At 55.9% G+C, this 17,713-nt stretch overlaps 1 protein-coding gene across 8 annotated transcripts in view; it reads right to left on the bottom strand.

Annotated features, from left to right (window-relative positions):
• PALD1 (phosphatase domain containing paladin 1) overlaps positions 1 to 17,713 on the bottom strand; it is a 113,692-nt gene that overhangs the window by 72,476 nt on the left and 23,503 nt on the right. For 5 of the 8 annotated variants that reach the window (XR_004626144.1, XM_034662630.1, XM_034662634.1 and 2 more), the window contains 2 exons: positions 3,235 to 3,448; positions 488 to 590 (listed from right to left, as the gene is read on the bottom strand). Coding sequence is in view for 7 of the 8 variants with exons in the window: in XM_034662630.1 (XP_034518521.1) it covers positions 488 to 590; positions 3,235 to 3,419 (288 nt within the window). In the remaining variant the exon portion in view is untranslated. Of the gene's footprint in view, positions 1 to 487; positions 591 to 3,234; positions 3,449 to 6,637; positions 6,863 to 7,809; positions 7,925 to 16,552; positions 16,576 to 17,713 lie in introns of those variants that run through there. The other 3 variants (XM_034662633.1, XM_034662632.1, XM_034662631.1) reach the window with 3 other exon arrangements.

Raw genomic sequence — 17,713 nt, 5'->3', positions numbered from 1 at the left:
TCCATTTGCTGACTATTTACTGAGCACCTTCACGGTTCTGGGGCACTGTTCTAGGGCCGGGGGCTACAGCGGAGAACAAGAAAAATGAAAGTCATCTGCGTGTGTGGACCTGGCTTTCTAGGGAATATGTGAGGGAAAAAACAGCTAAGCCAGAGAAGTTCTAGAGCGTAGAGAATGGGCTGGAGATCCCCCCGCTCGGGGGAGCCATCTGGGGCCCTGACTGTGTTCTCCCTGCTGCTCCGAGGGCGGGGTGTGGGTAGACCAGGGCCAGGCAGGAACCTGCCAGAAGAGACAAGCAGGGGGCTCCACAGGGCAGGGGGTGCGGCCCCAGGAAACCAGGGGGTGAGAGGAAATGCGTGAGGACACCAAAGGGAGATAGAGAGAAGGGGCAGGTGGGCAAAGCAGGAAGGAGGGACCCTGCGAGGAAGGAGAACCAGAGGAGGGTGGGGGAGGCTGAAGGGGGAGAGAGGGGCCGGGCCGACCTCACCTGCACCAGGTAGTGCTCAGGGGTGGCATCTGAGAGTCGGCCCAGCGTGTAATGGGCCTTGAGCAGCTCCTCATGGATCTGGAACTCCTCCTTGCAGTTGTACCTGCCAGGAAAAAATGGAGCCCGAGTCAGGAAACCTTCATGATCAGGGTACCCTCCACCCTCACCAGACCCCACAACAGGGCCAGCCCACCCACGCCCATGCAGCTACCTGTCTATGGCAGAGACAGCCTGCTGTCCCCAATATCCACCCTCCCCTTCTTCCTCAGCAACAGAATCCTGGAATTGTGACTTGGCCATCCAGCTGAGGACTACATTTCCCAGCCTCCTTTGCAGCTAGGATTGTCATGTGATTAAGTTTGGGCCAATGCGCTATGAGGAAGAGTGATAATATGTACAACTTCTGGGCCATTCCCTTGAAGGGAAGGTGGATGCCTTCTACTTTCTCTCCTTCTCCCTGGCTAGCATCCAGAAGTGACGGCGAGAAGTAGATGCTGATGATGGTGGGGAAACAAGAGAGGAGGAGCCTGGCTGATCACAGAGCGGCCATTCCAGCCTGGCACACCTCCCAGACTCTTGTGTAGAGAGAAGCTTCAGTCTTGTTTAAGGCCTCCTATTTGAGGGTAACTTGGGTCCCAGGGGACCCTTGCATCAGATTGTCTCTGAGAACCATCCCACACTGACAATCCCACAGCACAGGGAGGGGGCTCAGGACACAGGATTTGGGGTTGCGTGACCTGGGCATGAACCCAACTCCACCGCTCGGCAACTTCGTGGCTTTGGAGTTACTCACTCTCTCTGCGGCTCCCTTTCCAGTAATTCTCACCTCCTAGGGCCACTGTAAGAATTCAAGGCACTGCTGAAGGGAAGTGCTCAGCCAAGGGCCTTGGGCACAGTAAGTGTTTATTAATATAATTATTTTTACTAGTCACAGTGCTACCTTCACACGGGGCCATTTCAAACAAAACCCACGGGTATAAAACCAGATATCTGCCGATGCTACGCCAGGATGGCTCTGTACGCTCAAGACACAACAAGCTTCCGTGCTGATTATAACCGTGAAGAAGACACTCGCGCCCTGGTGTCTGCTCCTCTTTACAAAAGAACTGCGCCTAGGCAAGGGGGGTGGCGGAATGAGTGGGGCAGGGGAGCACTAAGCGAGGAGCCGAGAGACTTGGGGTCCCACTACCAGCTCGGCCTCTGTGTCTCCCCACACGGCGGACAAATCCCTCTAGCCCTGGAGGCTCAGTATGTGTATTTAGATCCAGTTTTCACATCTGATCTAAAACGTATTCTATCAGGAGTCAGCAAACCTTTTATATCAAGAACTGGACAGTAAATACTTTTGGCTTAAGGGCCATTCGGTTTCTGCTGGGACTCCAGCTCTGCTACTGAAGTGTTGCGTGTCCGCGCACAGTATACAAGTGAACAGGAGTGGCAGTGTGCCAATAAAACTTTATTTACCAAAACAGATGCTAGGTGGGATTTGGGCCACAGGATACAATTTGCCAAACCCAGTGTTGGATGCTCTCTAAGGTCCCATCCCCCCAAACACGCTACAACCCAAGGGGTGCTGAGCTCATGCTGACTCCAGAAGGCGCACACAGTCCCACGGTGGCAGATTCTTACAGCAGGCCTGTGTCTGTTCTGAGTCACGCCACCTGGGTAAGTATTTTGCACGTCATCCCCATGTAATCTGATAAGAAAAACGAGACCCAGAAGGGGAACGGGATTTGCCCGAGGTCACAGAGCAAAGCCCAGCACGTGTGTCTCCAACACTGCCCTCAAAGACCAAACCTAGATGTGTCAGCTCTGGGAGAGAGACTACATATCAAGTCTCTTGTCTGTAATGTCTTTTCTCTTCCCCTTATCACGAGCACAGTAATGGATTAGGATTCTAATTTCCCTGTCAGGCCGAAAAGCCAGCAGGCCGATTTATCATTCCCACCCCTCAGGTCTCCTTACACAGAGAGCCCCAGCTGCTAGGTCTCTGCCCAACTTCTACGTGTGGAACATAGATCTTTCTTATCTCCCTGCGTCCTACTTCCTGCATCCTGGAGGGGCCCAGAGGCAGATTCAACATAAGACGAGCCTTCCCGATTCACCAGGAGACAGAGCCAATGCCTCTCTTGTCTTCCTGGGCTCTGGCTTCCAGCACCCACTCCTTCACTTGACCCACAGGGCACACAGGGTTGTCGAGCCCCCTCTGGACCCTCTTCCTCTGGATGCATGTAGTGTATCCAGGTGTCTCAAATTAGGGGCCAGAACCAACCCTCAGCCCCCTCCAGGAAAGTCCCTCAAGGACCTAACTAAGAGAGTTGACCAAGAGCTTCCAGCTTCTTCAGCCTACAGCTCTTTCACGACCTGGTATTAACCTCAGTTTCGAACCATAATTACTAGTTGTGAAAAATAAAAATCTTAATTATGCATCTAAGTGTATAAAATCCGTTTGAAAATGTTCAGCCAAAAATGATTTTCAAAAGGGTGTCCCCCCACCAGCCACTCCTCCTTCTCCATGCTTCCTGGCCCTGTGGTCATGAGCTAAGAGACCCACAACAGAGACCCACTCAGCCACTCGCTTGCTGTGTTACCCCAGACAAACTGCTTCACCTTTCTGGGCCTCAGTATCTTCATCTATGAAAGCGGTTTGTAGACTAAGTGCTCTATGCCACCACTCCTCCGGGCAGCCGCCCTAACTATGTCTTCCAGGGACACGGTCACACACACACCCATCCCCCGCCACTCACGTGATCACGACGGGGGCCACTTTGTTGGGGATGATGGACTTGGCCTTACTGTTGTGCAAGCCTGTGGTCTGGAAGGAGTGGACACTGAGCGAGTGCTGACCGTCCATCGTGCCGCCACCCTGGAGGCCCTCGAAGGGGGCACCCGCCGAAACCGTCTGCTGGGCTGTGCTGGCCGTGGTACCCATAATCCGCTGGCAGCCTCAGGACCCCAAACCTGCGGGATGAGAAGGCATGTGGTGGAGGAAGGGGTGGGAAAATGCACAGCAGGAAGGAATCTAGCCCACCTCCACCTCCACTGCCCAGACGCCAAGTCTGAGGCCCAGAAAGGGTACCTCAGCCTGTAGCTAGAGACAGAGGGCACGTCTGCCACCTCCCACATGTTCACTGAGCGCCTACTGCGTGCCTGGCCCCTTGCTGCTGCTTTGGGAGGGTTCCGGGCATAAAGAGACATAAAGACACAGCCCCTGGCCCCTTACAATTACACTCCTCTGGCAAAAATATGACCATTAGGAAGAGGTTAGCCCTCCACACCAGGTCAGGACCTAGGGCTCTAAGTGACTGGGTCAGGGCACATGGATGCCGGGCCCCCTGGAAGGGGAGAAGAGGGAAGACCTGCAGCAGGTGCAGAGGGAAGTCAGGCTTGGCTCGGAAGAATGTGGATGTACGGTGGGGATGGGGGGGGGGGCAGCTCACTCAGTTAAGTGTCCAACTTGATTTCGACTCAGGTCATGATCTTAGAGTTATGAGATCGAGCCCAGCGGCAGGCTATGCTCTCAACGGGAAGTCTGCCTGAGATTCTCCCTCTCCTCTCCCTCTGCCTCTGCCCCTGCTCACTCTCTCTTTCTCTCTCTCACATGCACGCACTCTCTAAAAATAATAAATAAATCTTTTTAAAAAGAGAGAGAAAATGTGGATGGAAACAGGATGCAGGAGGACAGTCTAGCCGTGAATGCCACGAAATGAGGCTGGGGACATCCGAGGGTTCAGTGAAAGCACCAGGCCCCTGACCTTGACATCACCATCACCGATATCACCATCAACAGCCAAAGCTTCCGTCCCGTACAAGGCGGGCTGGGCACCCTGGTGGATGCAGCAATCCCCCCGGTGGGCTCTCTCCCACAGAAATACTTAAGGATGTCCGCAAAAACCAGCCTTCCAGGATGTGTTGCTGCTGGCAGTGTTGTTTACAACAGCAAAACACCAGGAACCACCCCCAGCCAACAACGGCGGCTCTGCTGAATAAAGTGGGGGCCTCTCTAAGGTGAAAGGTTACCACCCATTGAAAATATCATACTGATGGATCTGGAAAGCCATCGAGGACACAGGGGCAGAAGGAGCAGGCTGCAAGGCAAGAACAGGCTACAATCCCATTCTAATTCATGAAAGTGTGTCGGGGCAAAGTCTGGGGGTCACACACCAAGACGCTAATGTGAATTATCGCCAAGCGAGGGGACCAGAGTTCATTTGTATCTTCTCCCTTTGCTTTTTCTCCTCTGAACACTGGGAAATAAAGTTAAAGCCTATTGAAAACGAGTAAGGGAATGTCTACGGAAACAGCCAAAGAGCGGTGAGGAGCTGCTGGAGGATGTGAGGAGCAGTCCCTAGACCCGACATCTCCCTCGGCCGCCGTCAATGGGACAATCTGCACCAGCCATCCGTGCTCCCCCCACCCCCACTCTGGGAACCAGCAGCAGCACCTCGGGAAGCTGGTGGTGGCCAGGGGTCAGCGGGTCAGTGTGAAGGCTGGGCTCACTGTGCGTTCTCTCCGCTGGGGCCCTGAGCACTCGGGCTCCCCCTCCCCAGAGCCTCCTAGACTGAAGGACTATACTCCTCCAGCACCCCTCAAACCTCCCCAAACCACCACCTGCCCCTGTCCGTCTCTGGTCTGGAAAGGGCTCGCTCTCTCCCTCCGGCCCTGCCTGGTCATCCTTGACAACTCCCAGCAGCCATGCGACAGCTCTGTCAACAGGCACACCTTGTGTTTATAAGAGCCCCATCACACCCCGCCCAACTTCCCCCTCCCTCCCTCCCTCTCTCCCACTTTCCCTCTCTCTGTCTCTGTCAAAGGAGGATGGAACGAGCCTCTGTTCCTGAACAGAAACACAGGCTGCTCAGAGAGCATGAGGGGCTCCACAGCAGGCCCCAGCCTGCCGACAGCAGAGCCAGAAACTTCTCTCCACTTCACCTGCTTTGGCAGGCCCCCAACACAACTCACCAAAGTTCCCCAGACCCCTCTCAGCAGCCTGGGCCAAGAAGGCATGGATGGGAATAGTCTCATCCAAGAACAGGCGAACGGGTAGCTGTCCCGAATGAGGGCATGAGGGACAGGACGTGGGAAGGGCCCTTCGGGCTGCGCTGCGGCTGACACTCCCACAGCTCCATCTCCAGCCACCCCGTTTCTCACGGGCTCCACAGGCGCCAACAGGCCCCAGCTGGTGCCCTGTCAGGGCCGCTGGGAGACAATGCGCATGTGTACAGCTGCAGGCTACAGGCTGGGGGAAGGACGACATCCTTTGAAAGTTGACCGGCTTCCAAACCGTCTAGAGGAGGGTGAAGCCCCGGGATCCCCAGGCCTCCCACTCTGCAAATCGCCCCCTGAAACCCCAACTACCAGGGCAGGTGGTCAGCAAGGTGGGGGGTGTGTTAGTGGGGTCCCTAGTGCTCAAACCTCTGCTTGAGGGGAGAATGGGGAGGGCGGGGCGGGGTAGGGTGGGGTGCGGGCAGACTGAAAGAAATGGTCCACGGAGCCCGGATGGTTTGTACACGATTATGCTAGTCCAGAACTTCGTCCAACCACGAGTGAAGGCTGTCGTCCCCACTGTGCCACAGAGCCTGGGACGTGGTCGCCATGGAGCCCATGGGGGGGGGTTATACCCCCCTGCTGCGGTACAGGTGTCTGGAAACACGGCTTGCACTCATCCCTCCTTTAAAGCCACAGGGACCCCAGGCCCTGCCCACAGGCACTGGGGTGCCGTGACTGACCAACTTTGGGCAACAGTGCGCCTGGTGGTCCCGAGCCCCCAGGTTCTCACGAGTGACCTTACGAGCAGGTGAATCCTCAGGATCCCAGAATGAAGCCTACCCTCACCGTGCCAAGCGAGCTATGAGGACGCTGCCGTGCCTTCTGCAAAGTGGGCTTCTCAACACCAGAGCCCAAAGGACAACCACGATCGCTTGGGTGTCTGTCATGCGGGCATGTGTCCATCAAAGGCACATTCCAGCTTAACGTCTCCATCCAAGCTGAGCGACCACAGCCTTGTCATTGATGTGTCTTTACCAAATAAAATTGACCCTTAGTTTACCTCATAGGTTATCTTGTTCATAAAATAACAACAGACGACATGTAATACTACATCTCCAATTTGTTTTTCAGTGTTTCGATAGCTCTCCGAATACAACTTACTTCCTCTGTAAGCCCATATAGTCTGGGCACTTGAAAACATTCTGGAAAGGGGGTCCATGAGTTTCTGCCAGATTGCTAGAGGAGCTCTGTGCAAAAAAGAAAAAAAAGCAAACAAAAAAAGGAAACCCAAATTTGAGGGAAGAATGTTCTCCACCAAACACAGGTCCCTTTCACCTTCTCGTTTGCGTCTGCTTGTTAACGCTTCAAAGCACCCAACAAACCCATAAGGTCCTGGCCTCACTGTGTCCATTTTCAGAGGAGGACGGCTGACAGCAGCAGTTGGCAACTGCTCGTCATCAGTTCGCCTTCCTGCCTCTTCACAGCTGACCCTGAGAGCCACAGCATGCCCCATACCCCCCTTCCCTCCCTCTTGGATCCCCACTCATCCACTCCCTTCTCTGCCAGAGCACCCCAGACACAGCCACCCAGAGAGGGAGAGAGGTGCACGGTTTCCCACGGAGGGATCGAGGACTCTGGGCCCCATTTCACCCACAGAAGCCCTCAGCGACCAGCTAAGAAGCCACAGAATCATCTGGACTACAGCTATCATGGCGTCTGAGGAAGTCCCCCACAGAGACATGCATCCTCCTGCCTCCACACACAGTTGTTCCTGAGAGAAAAGAAATCGCCCTATGGAATCCGTGGCAGAGAGGTGACCTCGTCTCCCCAGGAACAATTCAACGTTAGGAGCTGGAACATGAGCTCCAGCTCATCGGCTGACTGCCTGAAGCAACGGCACAAATGCTCGGGCTGCAGAGCAATGAGCTGCCCATCAATGGCAGCATTCAAGCCAAGAAGGTGCTGGAGCAGGGAGGACAGGCAAGAGGTTCAGGAGCAGACTCCTAAGGCCTCTGCCCAAAACACCTCGTGAGTCTAAGTCTGTTTCTTTTCATACGGTTCTCAGCAGAACGGAATCGTCCCCATTCTGGACTCAGTTTCCCCATCTGTAATAAAAAGCTCACAAGTCCCCACCTTCTTTGTCCCTGTCCCGGTGCAGCAGCCGTGACCTCCAGGCTTGGCAAACCCTGTGGGCTTTTCCAAAGCAGAGTTGGGCTCTTAGGACTGAAGCGGAAAGCTGCATATCAGCTACTGACCCCAGCCCCGTTCCTTTCTCCCCGCTCCCTGCCCACCAGGATGGACCCCAGGCCCTCCTGCAAAATCCCAAGTCCCACCTCAGGGAAAGATGTGACTCCAGGAACCACCAAAAACAGCTGTCACCACAGGCCCCCAAAAGCAGCTTCAGAGCGGGTTACGCCCCTGGAGGTCAGCAAGCCCAACCCTCTCTTTCCACAGATGAGGAAAAAGAGGCCCAGAGAGGGAACGTGATGTGTTCCAAGTCACAAGGACAGAACTGAAACCCAGAGCTCCTGCCTCCCACGCGGAGGCTCCCTGGCTGGGCCACGCCCCCTCTAGCCTGAGCAAAGGCGAAGATTCTGTCGTGAGCCCAGAGAGATGGTGTTCAGCAGATTTTGCACGAGTGTGCAATTACGCTAGCCAGATCAGGGTGTGTGGTCACCCTGCATTTGGGGTGGGGGGAGTCTAAAGGGCAGCCTGAGATAGCCAGTGACCCTCACTGCATGCCGGGAAGGCCAGTGGGTGGATCTCTGGGTGCAAAGCCCTTGACATATTTGGTATCTCATTTAATCTTGACCACAAAAAAGAGAGAGAGGTGCCAACTCTTACAAATCAGTACCAAATTAACAAGAAATCCAATGAAAAATGACCAAAAGATGGGGCATCTGGCTGGCTCGGCTGGTGGAGTGTACGACTCTTGATCTTGGGGTTGTAGGTTCGAGCCCCACGTTGGGTGTAGAGGTTACTTAAAAATAAAATCTTTTTTTAAAAATGGGCAAAAGATTTGAAGGTATATGGGAATGCCAAATAAGGATATAAATATACACCGGGCACCATTCATTATCAGGGAAATGCACTAGAATAACAAACGTTACGAGACCAACACCGGAAGCTCTGGTGAGGATGGGGGACAAAGTGGGTCTCGGACGTGGCTGCTGAAGTGTAAGATCATACAGCCACCCTGGAAGACAGCTTTCCTGTCTCTTACGGTCCAGCAAGGTCACCGGGATGTGCGAGAGGTATAAAACGCACCCAGATTTCAAGGACTTAGCACCAAAAAAAATAAAATATCCCATTAACAATCTCTTATGTTGGTACATGTCAAAATGATTCTATGTCAATATACTGGATTAAACAACGTTATTAAAATTACATTCATCTATTTCTTTTCATATTCTTAATGTGACCGAAGTGACGCAGGTGGCCCACATGACATTTCTACGGGACAGTGCTGACGAGTCTCCCTGCTCCGCGGTCCAGCAGGCACCCCTCGACCAGCAGGGGGTCATCAGGGTGCAGCCCCACACCTGCTGCAGGTAAGAACTTAATGACCCTGTTCCAGGCACAGGGACTCCCTGGGAAGCCAGTGCCAGCATTCCCACTCACCAGATAGAAAAGTAGGGACTTACAGAAGCTGGAAGTGACTCTCAAGTGGCCTGGCACCTAGTCGGGGACACAGCAGCTCTGACTCTGGGAAGCATGGGCTCTGGGGCCCAAGACTGGCAGATTCCCGTCGTCTCCACCACTCCTTAGTGAGTCAGGGCGTGTGGCTTACCTTCTCCGGGTGTCAGTTTCCCCTCTAAATGGAGGGGGGTCCCTGTGCCTCCTGAGTTGGGCCATATGAGGCTGAAATCAGTGAGTGTGTAGAAAGCAACAGCTAGCCAGCCTGACACACAGCCGGGGCTCCGACCCTTCCGTCCCCTTCCCCTCCCCAGCACCCCATCCTCATGCCCCGCCCCTTCCCGTGTCCCCTCCCTGCCACTGCTGGATCTGAACCTCCCTGATGGGTCGGGGGGGGCGGGGCCTCACCCAGACAAGGCCTATAAAAGGAACGGTCCGAGGAATAGGTGGGCTTAGAGGTCTGCTGGCTCCCATCCCCAGCAAGCAACAGGGCAGAGTGGGGGTAACACACAGTTCTAACTCCCCATTCCACTCGGGCCCGTAGGCCACTTAGCATAGGACATCCGCTCCTGGCCGTCATCATAAACCCAGAGAGCCCTGCTCTGTGTGGCCTTGGGCAAGTCCTCTGCCCACTCTGCAACTCTCCCCACAGAAGAACGGGTTTGCCTCTCCAGCTCCCTCCCACTTCTGCCACCACCCAGTCCAGACCACCAGCTCCTCTCCTTCCCTCCTGACCCCCCAACAATCCATCCTCCACGCAGCAGCCAGAAGATCCTTTAAAACCCTGAGTCAGGTCACACTGCAACATCCAGCCCCGTCCCCTGCGGAGCAGGTCCCGCCCCTCGGACCTCCCTCACCCAGTGTCCTCCTTGCCTCCACGCTCCGACAACAGGCCACAGGCCCCAGGCCCCTCCTTCTTCCAGCGCCCCAGGCCCAGGCCAGCTCATGAAGGCTGCGCACCTACCGCCCCTCTGCCTGGAACACTCTTCGGCTTGTTCACCTGGCTGCCCCTTCCTGTGGTCCTGGCTCAAATGTCCCTCCTCAGGAGGCCTCTCTAAGCCTCTGGCGATGCTGTCCGCCCACAGCACCCCACACCACAGTCTCTGTCCATCCACGAGCCCTCTTATTTCCCAGCTGCCTCACTGATGGGCTTCTATGTGTCACCTCCGTCTCCCCCGTTCCCCTCCGAGCTGGGACAGTGCCTGACTGGTCCACATCGTGGCCCCAGCTCCAGGACGGCGCCCGGCAGGTGCTCAGGAAATATTTACGCGATGAGCGTATGACCGACCCCAGGCACCTGCAGCTTCTAGGCCTCACAGAGGAGCAGACGGCTGGCTCCAAGGAGCAGGTCTTGGTCCTTCATGAGAGGGTGACGGGGAAGCCGCTCCCACCCAATCTTCCTCACACCTGGACTGCCCTCCTGCCCGCCCTCCCACATTCCACCCACCCCTAGAGGTTAAAGCCCAGTGCCTCCAGGAAGCCCTCCCTGACGACACACCCACCGCCCCGCCTCTCCGCACCCACAGCCCATTGTGATCATGGCAAGATGGAATACTCCATTCCCCTCCACGGCATGCTCTTCCTGGCAGGGGCCATCCTGTGTCCTTCCTGGCTCCGTCAGCTGCCTGGCTCAGGGGAGGGGCTGCACACATAATGACGGAACAAATCAGCTCCATCTCATTATCTCCCCACCCTGCCTGGCCCGTCGGGATGGCAACAAGGGCAGCACCCCACAACAAGTAGGCACAAAAGACAGGGAGGATGTTTACTTACTCCTGAGTGGGGGCACCGAGGGACATATTTACTTTCCTTTTGCTCACCCATCACTTCTCAATTTCCGGCGACGAACAGGATGACTTTGGGAATATCGTTTTAAAGTAGAGTTATTGGTAATGGTTTCAGAGTTGGACAAAGGTCACAGCTTCTCACCTCGGGCGCCCCCTCGCCCCTCACTGTGCCCCTCCAGCTCTGTGACTTTGTCCCCCCGCCCGAGTGCCCGCCACCTACTGCCACCCACGTGCCGTCCACGTTCCCATGATAATCACTCCACTCAGAGAGCCTGTGGGAGTTTTCATGTCTTTGTGGGTTTTTTGTCTTTGCTAATGTCAACAACCTTAAAAAGCGGAGAGACATGGTTTATGACCCCCCCTCCCACTTTGCAGAAGAGGACGCAGCTAAGCAGGGCCAACGACAGGAATGTCCCCAAGCCCCACAGCTCGGTGGAGGCAGAGTCACGTGGCTCCTGCTGCGTGGCACATCACGTCACGTCTCTGCGGGTCACCCAAACCCTCCCTCCACCACCTCCATCCCTCAGCCTCCTTCTTTTGAAAACAGGAGATCGGCATATAAAATAAAGCCATCAAGGTCTGCAATCGCAGGAGACCTTCATTTGCTAAACTGTACATTTCTGAAATGTTTTCACTCTCTTCTAAACTGAAAACAAAAAGATCTAAAAGAAAACCAGAAGGAGGAGGCATGTTTGGAAATTTTACCACGTACGTGGCGGGTGGACTGCCACTGTGCAAGGGGCCCGGAGTTCTAGGCTTCAGCCTGCAAACAGCAGGGAGCCTTGGAGGGTCCAAGTTCTGGCAGGGACAAGACATCCTTGTCACCCCCTGAGATGACACTCTAGGGTGGGCCTGGAGCCGGGAGTGGACAGAGTGGGCAGAGTGACTGGGCAGCCAGCTGAGGAGCTGTGGCAAGTAGGGGCCAGCAAGGGGCAGCAGGTCCCCCTGCAGATGGAGCACCCGAGCTGGGAGACACGGGGGCGGGGGTGGCTAGGCTCCCTCTCGGCTCCCCTAACAGGCGGAGGACACAGAAGGGGCTCCTGCCAGCTCTGCGGCCAGCCAACGCCTTGACACTTGTCACCACATGCTCCAGCATGGCCCCTGAAGCTCCTGGAATTTGGGACCCTCAGGAAGGAAAAGGGTCCTTTCCGGCCCCCCTAGTTGCCTGCCTCCAGGCCTGGGGAGCCCCCCCACCTCTGAAGCTCCCCTGTAGGTCAGCTCTGCCTGACAGAAAGCTCTGTGTCTACGGAAGCTTGGATTGGGGAAGGGGGGAAAGATTGTCAAGAACATTCTGGGGACAAGTGGGAAATTCTGAATGTGGGTTGCATGTTGGATTACTCAGTTAACTCCTTGGGTGTGATGATATTGTGGATACTGTGCTCCTGGGAGACCCAGGCTGAAGCGTCTAGAGAGGAAGCACCTTGATGTCTGTCACCTTCAGGTGGTGGAGAGACTGAGAGACAGAGAGTCGAGCAAATGGAACAAATGTCCACCTCGCAGCTCTTCTGTAGGCTGGAAAGGTTTCCAAATACAAAACTGGGGATGAAAACATTTTTTAAATGAAAGTTTTAAAAAAGTTAAGCGGCCTCACAAGAAGCGAGTCTTCCCCACATTCCCCCAGGTTCTCCCCCTTGAAGACACTGGAAGCATCTCTCCTCTAGTGGGAGAATGTTCGTAGTTTGTAGGCCGAAAGCGGTCGCCTGTGCCGCGGGCTCCATCCCTGCGGGTTTGTTATTTTCCGCTCTAATTAGCTGCCAGTACTGAAAAATCAAGGGGTTCCGAAGAAAAGGGCAGATCTCTGGTTTCTCCTGAAGTGTTGTGCAACCACAGGGCGCCGTGGCAGGGAGCCAGTCTTGGGGCCCTCCCTGGCCTCGAGGGGTGGGCAAGGGCTCCCTGGGGCAGCCCTGCAATGTGGCATCCTGCCCACCTCTATCACAGCTCCTACAGCCCCCAAGTCTGTGAGTCCCCAAGTCTGTGAATCCCCTGGCCTCCCAGCCATCCTCTGGTGAGGGAGTTTGTCCTCTCCCTCAGGCCCCAGCAGCCCAGACACAGGCCACACTCTCAGGGCAGACTCGGACCCCCTCGGGAGAGGCTGACCATGACCGCTGCCACTGGGATGCCTCCTAACCCCCAGAGAGCTTCTCTGCTCCGTCTTGCTGGCCCTGGGGCACGTGGTTTTCTGATCCCAAGTCGAGACTGAGCCCCCCCACCCGGAAATCTCCCTGGGGGCGACTCCACAGTCCCTGAAGTGCTGACCCTACTTCTCAGTCTGGGGGCGTCCTTGAGTTTGACCAAAATACCCACAAAGCCTCCACCCCTTCCTCCCTGCCATGTGTATTAAGCAAACCAGGTAGGAGCACACTCCCTACCTCTCCTAGAGGTACCTGTGACCAGTTCCAGCTCATGGAACATAAGGGGCAGTGTCACGTGGCAAGTTCCAGAATCTTCCCTATGAGCCCCCTTTCCTCTTCCTTCCTCCAGCCTGCTGTCTGGAACACAGATGTGATGCCTGAAGTTTCACAACCATCTTGAACCACAAGCACGTGAAGCCACACCCTCAAAATGGCAGAGGTCAAGTTCCCCCAAGGAATCCAAGGAGTGGAACCACCACCCCAGGCGTGGGCTGCAAAGCTCTGGGTTTGGACAGGACGTAGAAATAAACTTCCATCTTGTGTAAACGACTGTTATTTGGCTTGTCCTATTACTCGCAGCCAGATCTAATCCTGATTAATGCACTCCATTATTTTTAGGTTTGACCCTCAGTGACCACACACCACATGGCAACAAGACAGGACTTACTGCTTTCCCCTCTTGCAGGAGAATGTCAAGTTTGCCCGCTCGTAAGCGGCAGGCAGAGCAACACCAGGATCCCGTGAGCCCAGCCCGTGCTGGGGTGTGGAGGTTCACAGAATACAGACGACATCGTCTCCGGCCACCAGGGCCCGCGGGGTGGCTGAGGAGATACACACCGGAGACCATTAGAGCGCCATCGACTGCTAGACAGTGTGGGCCAGCAGCTCTCAGCTGCACAGATTCAGAAAGTTCCAAGTTCCAAGCAGCTAAATGTTTGTTCCATGCTATAGATAGAGGCTTGGCCTCCATTGCTCCAAAAAGGCAGAGAGAGACTACAGGTGTCTCCCCATCTGGAGTCTCTCTGTGGCCCTCCTGGGATGTTCTGGAAAACAAGAAGGTGTTATCTGGTTGGGAGGGCCCCTGCCGGTTGGATTTTTCAGGGAAGAGCAAGAGGAGGGGGATGTAAAACTCCCCGGGGAGGGTCCAGTCAGCTCTGGGAGGGCGTCATTCTGCTCCTGAAAGAGTCTGAGGGACCGACCATCTCCAGGTTCCATGCACCTGGGATTGGGGGGAGAGGGGACCAAAACGACAGTGGAGAGGACCCTGGAGAGAACAGGGTTAAGAGTACCTGGACATGCTCACCTGCTCAGCTCCAGGAAGTTGGCCATCTGGGTATTGTCAGCAGAAACCTAGTTTCCTGAGACCCACCCAGGGCCCTGGGCCTGCTCATACACACATGACCACTTCCAGGGACTGGGCCCCAAAGGGCCAGTGAAACTTTAGGCTGGACCCCTACTTCTGACCTCCAATAATTTGTCATGGGCCCTGAGGCATCCTTCCAAGGAGCTGTAAAAATCCATGACCCAATTCTGGGTTCTGTCCTCATCCTTCCACTTCTGTGGCTTTCTGTTGGAAATGCTGGACTCCCTTGCCCAGCATTCAAGATCCCCCTTCCCACCCTTGGCACCCCCTATTATCCTCCACATCCCCAACCTTCCAAGCAAACCCCGGTCTCAGATGCCCTATGGTATAGAGCAGCAAAAGCCCCAGGAGAGGTTCCTCTCCAGCCTGGGCTTTCCGAAAAGTCTCAAGTTCAGCACAGCCCTCTCTGGGCCACACTTCATTGCCATTTGGAAAGTGAGGGGGCTGGACAGGATGGGAGGCTTTCAAACATTTTAGCAGCTGAGCCCTTTCAATCCTTGATGAAAGTCCAATGTGCAATACAGCCCCGTGTGTGATACAGCCAGAAGCAGGGCCACCACGCTGGCCGCCGGCTCAGGGAGACGCAGAGCCCCCGGTCCCCAGCCCCACCATGCGGCTGCTCGTAGGGAGGGACAGCTCCAGAGCTCCTGGCCAGAGATGCTCAAAGGCCCTTCGCACTCGGACCTCCCAGGACACAGCCAGCCCTTCCCTGCCCCCACACGTCTGTCCTCCCTGGTCCCACAGCCAGGAACACCATCCACACCCTCACGCCCTCACGCCCTCCATCAACGCCTGGTGGAAATGCCCCCTCTTCCTGCAAGCCTTCCAGCGTGCAGCATGGGCCCCACAGGACCCCAGGCCGATTGTTTGGTAAGTCCATGCTCCATCCCCCCTCTGGATCCAGTGCTCCCCCAGGACCCCCCCAGAGCCTAACCCACTATAGCTGTAGGTTCCAAATGTCATCTTCCTAAATTAATTTCATGTTCACAACCTCATTCCCGCTTTAGAACAACCCTCTGAGAGAGGCAGACACAGGGCCACTGTGCCATTCAGCAGATGGAAACACTGAGGCCTCAGAGAGTTCACTACATGACAGAGCAGAACCAGGCCTCTGGTTCCACAGCCGGGGCTCTTTCTATTGCACCACCCACCCTCTCCCAGTTCTCCCAACGCTACCCTCACGTTCCCAAGAGACGGTGAGAAGTTTAAACCAGGGACCCGGTGGAAGGCAGAGAACAAGCTGGACCCCGAGGAGAGGACCCCTTCCAGGACCACGGCCTGTCATGTGCACCCCAGGCCGTCAGATGCCCGGGGCGGGTAACAATGGAGCTAAAAATAGGGCAGGAGGCTGAGTGGCCAGCTGCCGGAAACATCTGTCTCAGCTGCCGAACAAACATGACGGAAGTCACCACGCTGCACGGTCCCCTACCGTGGGGCAGGGGACAGCTGGGCGCGGGGGAGGGGAGGGGAAAACCGGCAGGTCCGCACCCAGGGCAGGGGCCTTGTCACTGCCAACACACGCGTGCGCGCGCGCACACACACACACACACACACACACACGCAGAGTGTAAACCCACCCCCTGCACCAACAGGTATCTCGGAGTCGGAGTCCGACGCACCTTCGAGTCCCCAGTCTGTTCCTCTCATTTTACAGAAGAGGACACTGAGGTCCAGAGTAGGCCAGACAACTGCCCACAGTCACAGAAACCGGGGACAGCAGGGCGAGGACCGGGGGTCTCTGACCTCTCGCCTCTGCCGCACCCTGCCCGTCCGCCTCCCTGAGCACGTCCACCCGGGGCCAGGAGAGACCCTGACCGGGAAGAGCTGTCCTGCCCCACAGAACGAAGCAGAGGAGACAGAGCATAAATTCAGTGTAGACTCCGGGAGGAACTACACGGCGATCCCTGACTTCTGCCCAGCAGACCCTGCCTCCCCTTCCAGCCTCGTGCTCCCCAGCTCCTACCCTAGCTCTCTACACTCCAGCCAAAGGGAAATTCTCCCGGTCCCTGGCACGGACACCTCAAGGGGCCTTTGCAAATAATTCACAACCATAACGAAGTAACAATAAAGCAGAGGTACATCTTCCTAGGCCGAGGGCTTGGGTTGGGCTGTTCTAGAATCTATGCAAGGCAGAAACTGTGCCTTCGGAAATCCTTACCATAACCCATAAAGGACAAGGCTGGGCCAGCTCTCTATGGGTCTCACGGCAGCCAGCTTTCCCTCCAGGCGGTGGCACATTCCACAGCTTCCAGCCCCGCATGCTCTCTCTGCCTAGCTAACCCCACCCCCTGAACCAGGGAACCCCTTCATGTCCCCCAGGCCACAACCCACAGGGCTGCTCCCTCCATGTAGCCCACCAGGCCGGGGCCAGGGCTGGCCTTCCACAGTGCCCCGGTGCTTGGCAGAAAGTAGCCACTTGAATGAACAAAACTGGACGGATTTCTAAAGAACAACAACAAAGATCAGCTCTGTGGGCGTCCATGCTGTGAGCACCAATGAGAAAGCACTGGCAGGTTTTAGCCCGGGGCCCAGAGCATAGCAGAAGCTCTGTGAACGCAGCCCTGTTTGAACTACCGTAAGGAAATGGGGCCTGGGGCAGGACGCTGACCCCTGGGTCCCACACGGCAGAGGTTAATGAGGGAGGGACGTGAAGGCCAGAGGCTGTGGAGGCCCCTTCAGGCCAGGAAGGGGAAAGGGGGATTCTGAGGGCCCCATCTGAGAAACAGACCCCACGCCTGCAGGAGAGTTGTCTGGCTGAGACCCCTGGGTCTCTCCTGTTGACTCACACTCTCCTCGCCTCCCAGAGAGACAAGAAGGGGCCCCTCAAAAGCCCTGGACTCCTCATTCACTCCCGAGGACGGAACACATTGGCACCTTGAGCGGGATTTGAAATCACAAATGATAAACTTCTAACCCCAAGTGGCTTACACCTCCACCCCCCACCCCAAGGTGCGCTTTCAGGTTTGTTAGCGGGGAGAGGATCACTGCGGCAGCGGGCAAAATGTCCCGGAGCCCAAGAGAGGCCCAGGCCCTGCACGAAGGCCATTCCCCTACCACCTGAACCACAGTTTCCACTGCACGCTCCGCAGAGCCCAGGTCCCCAGCAGCTTCCAGGTGTCCGCAAGGTCAAGACTAGTCTCAGGACAGCACCAAGTATCATCGCCCTCTCACCATGAGTGAGGACACTGATGGAGCAAAAGCCACAGGTGAGACTCAGAAGGAGGCATGGCACTGGCCCCCAGCCGGGCTGCCCGTCACGCACAGTGACAAAATATGCCAGTGTCACTTCAGAAGGTCTCTGATGAGGGGCGCCTGGCTG

Source organism: Ailuropoda melanoleuca, chromosome 6, assembly GCF_002007445.2.
Source record: "Ailuropoda melanoleuca isolate Jingjing chromosome 6, ASM200744v2, whole genome shotgun sequence".
In the NCBI taxonomy this organism is placed as follows: Eukaryota; Metazoa; Chordata; class Mammalia; order Carnivora; family Ursidae; genus Ailuropoda; species Ailuropoda melanoleuca.
Note: the sequence above shows the minus strand (reverse complement) of the source record. Positions and strands in the feature narration are given on the sequence as shown.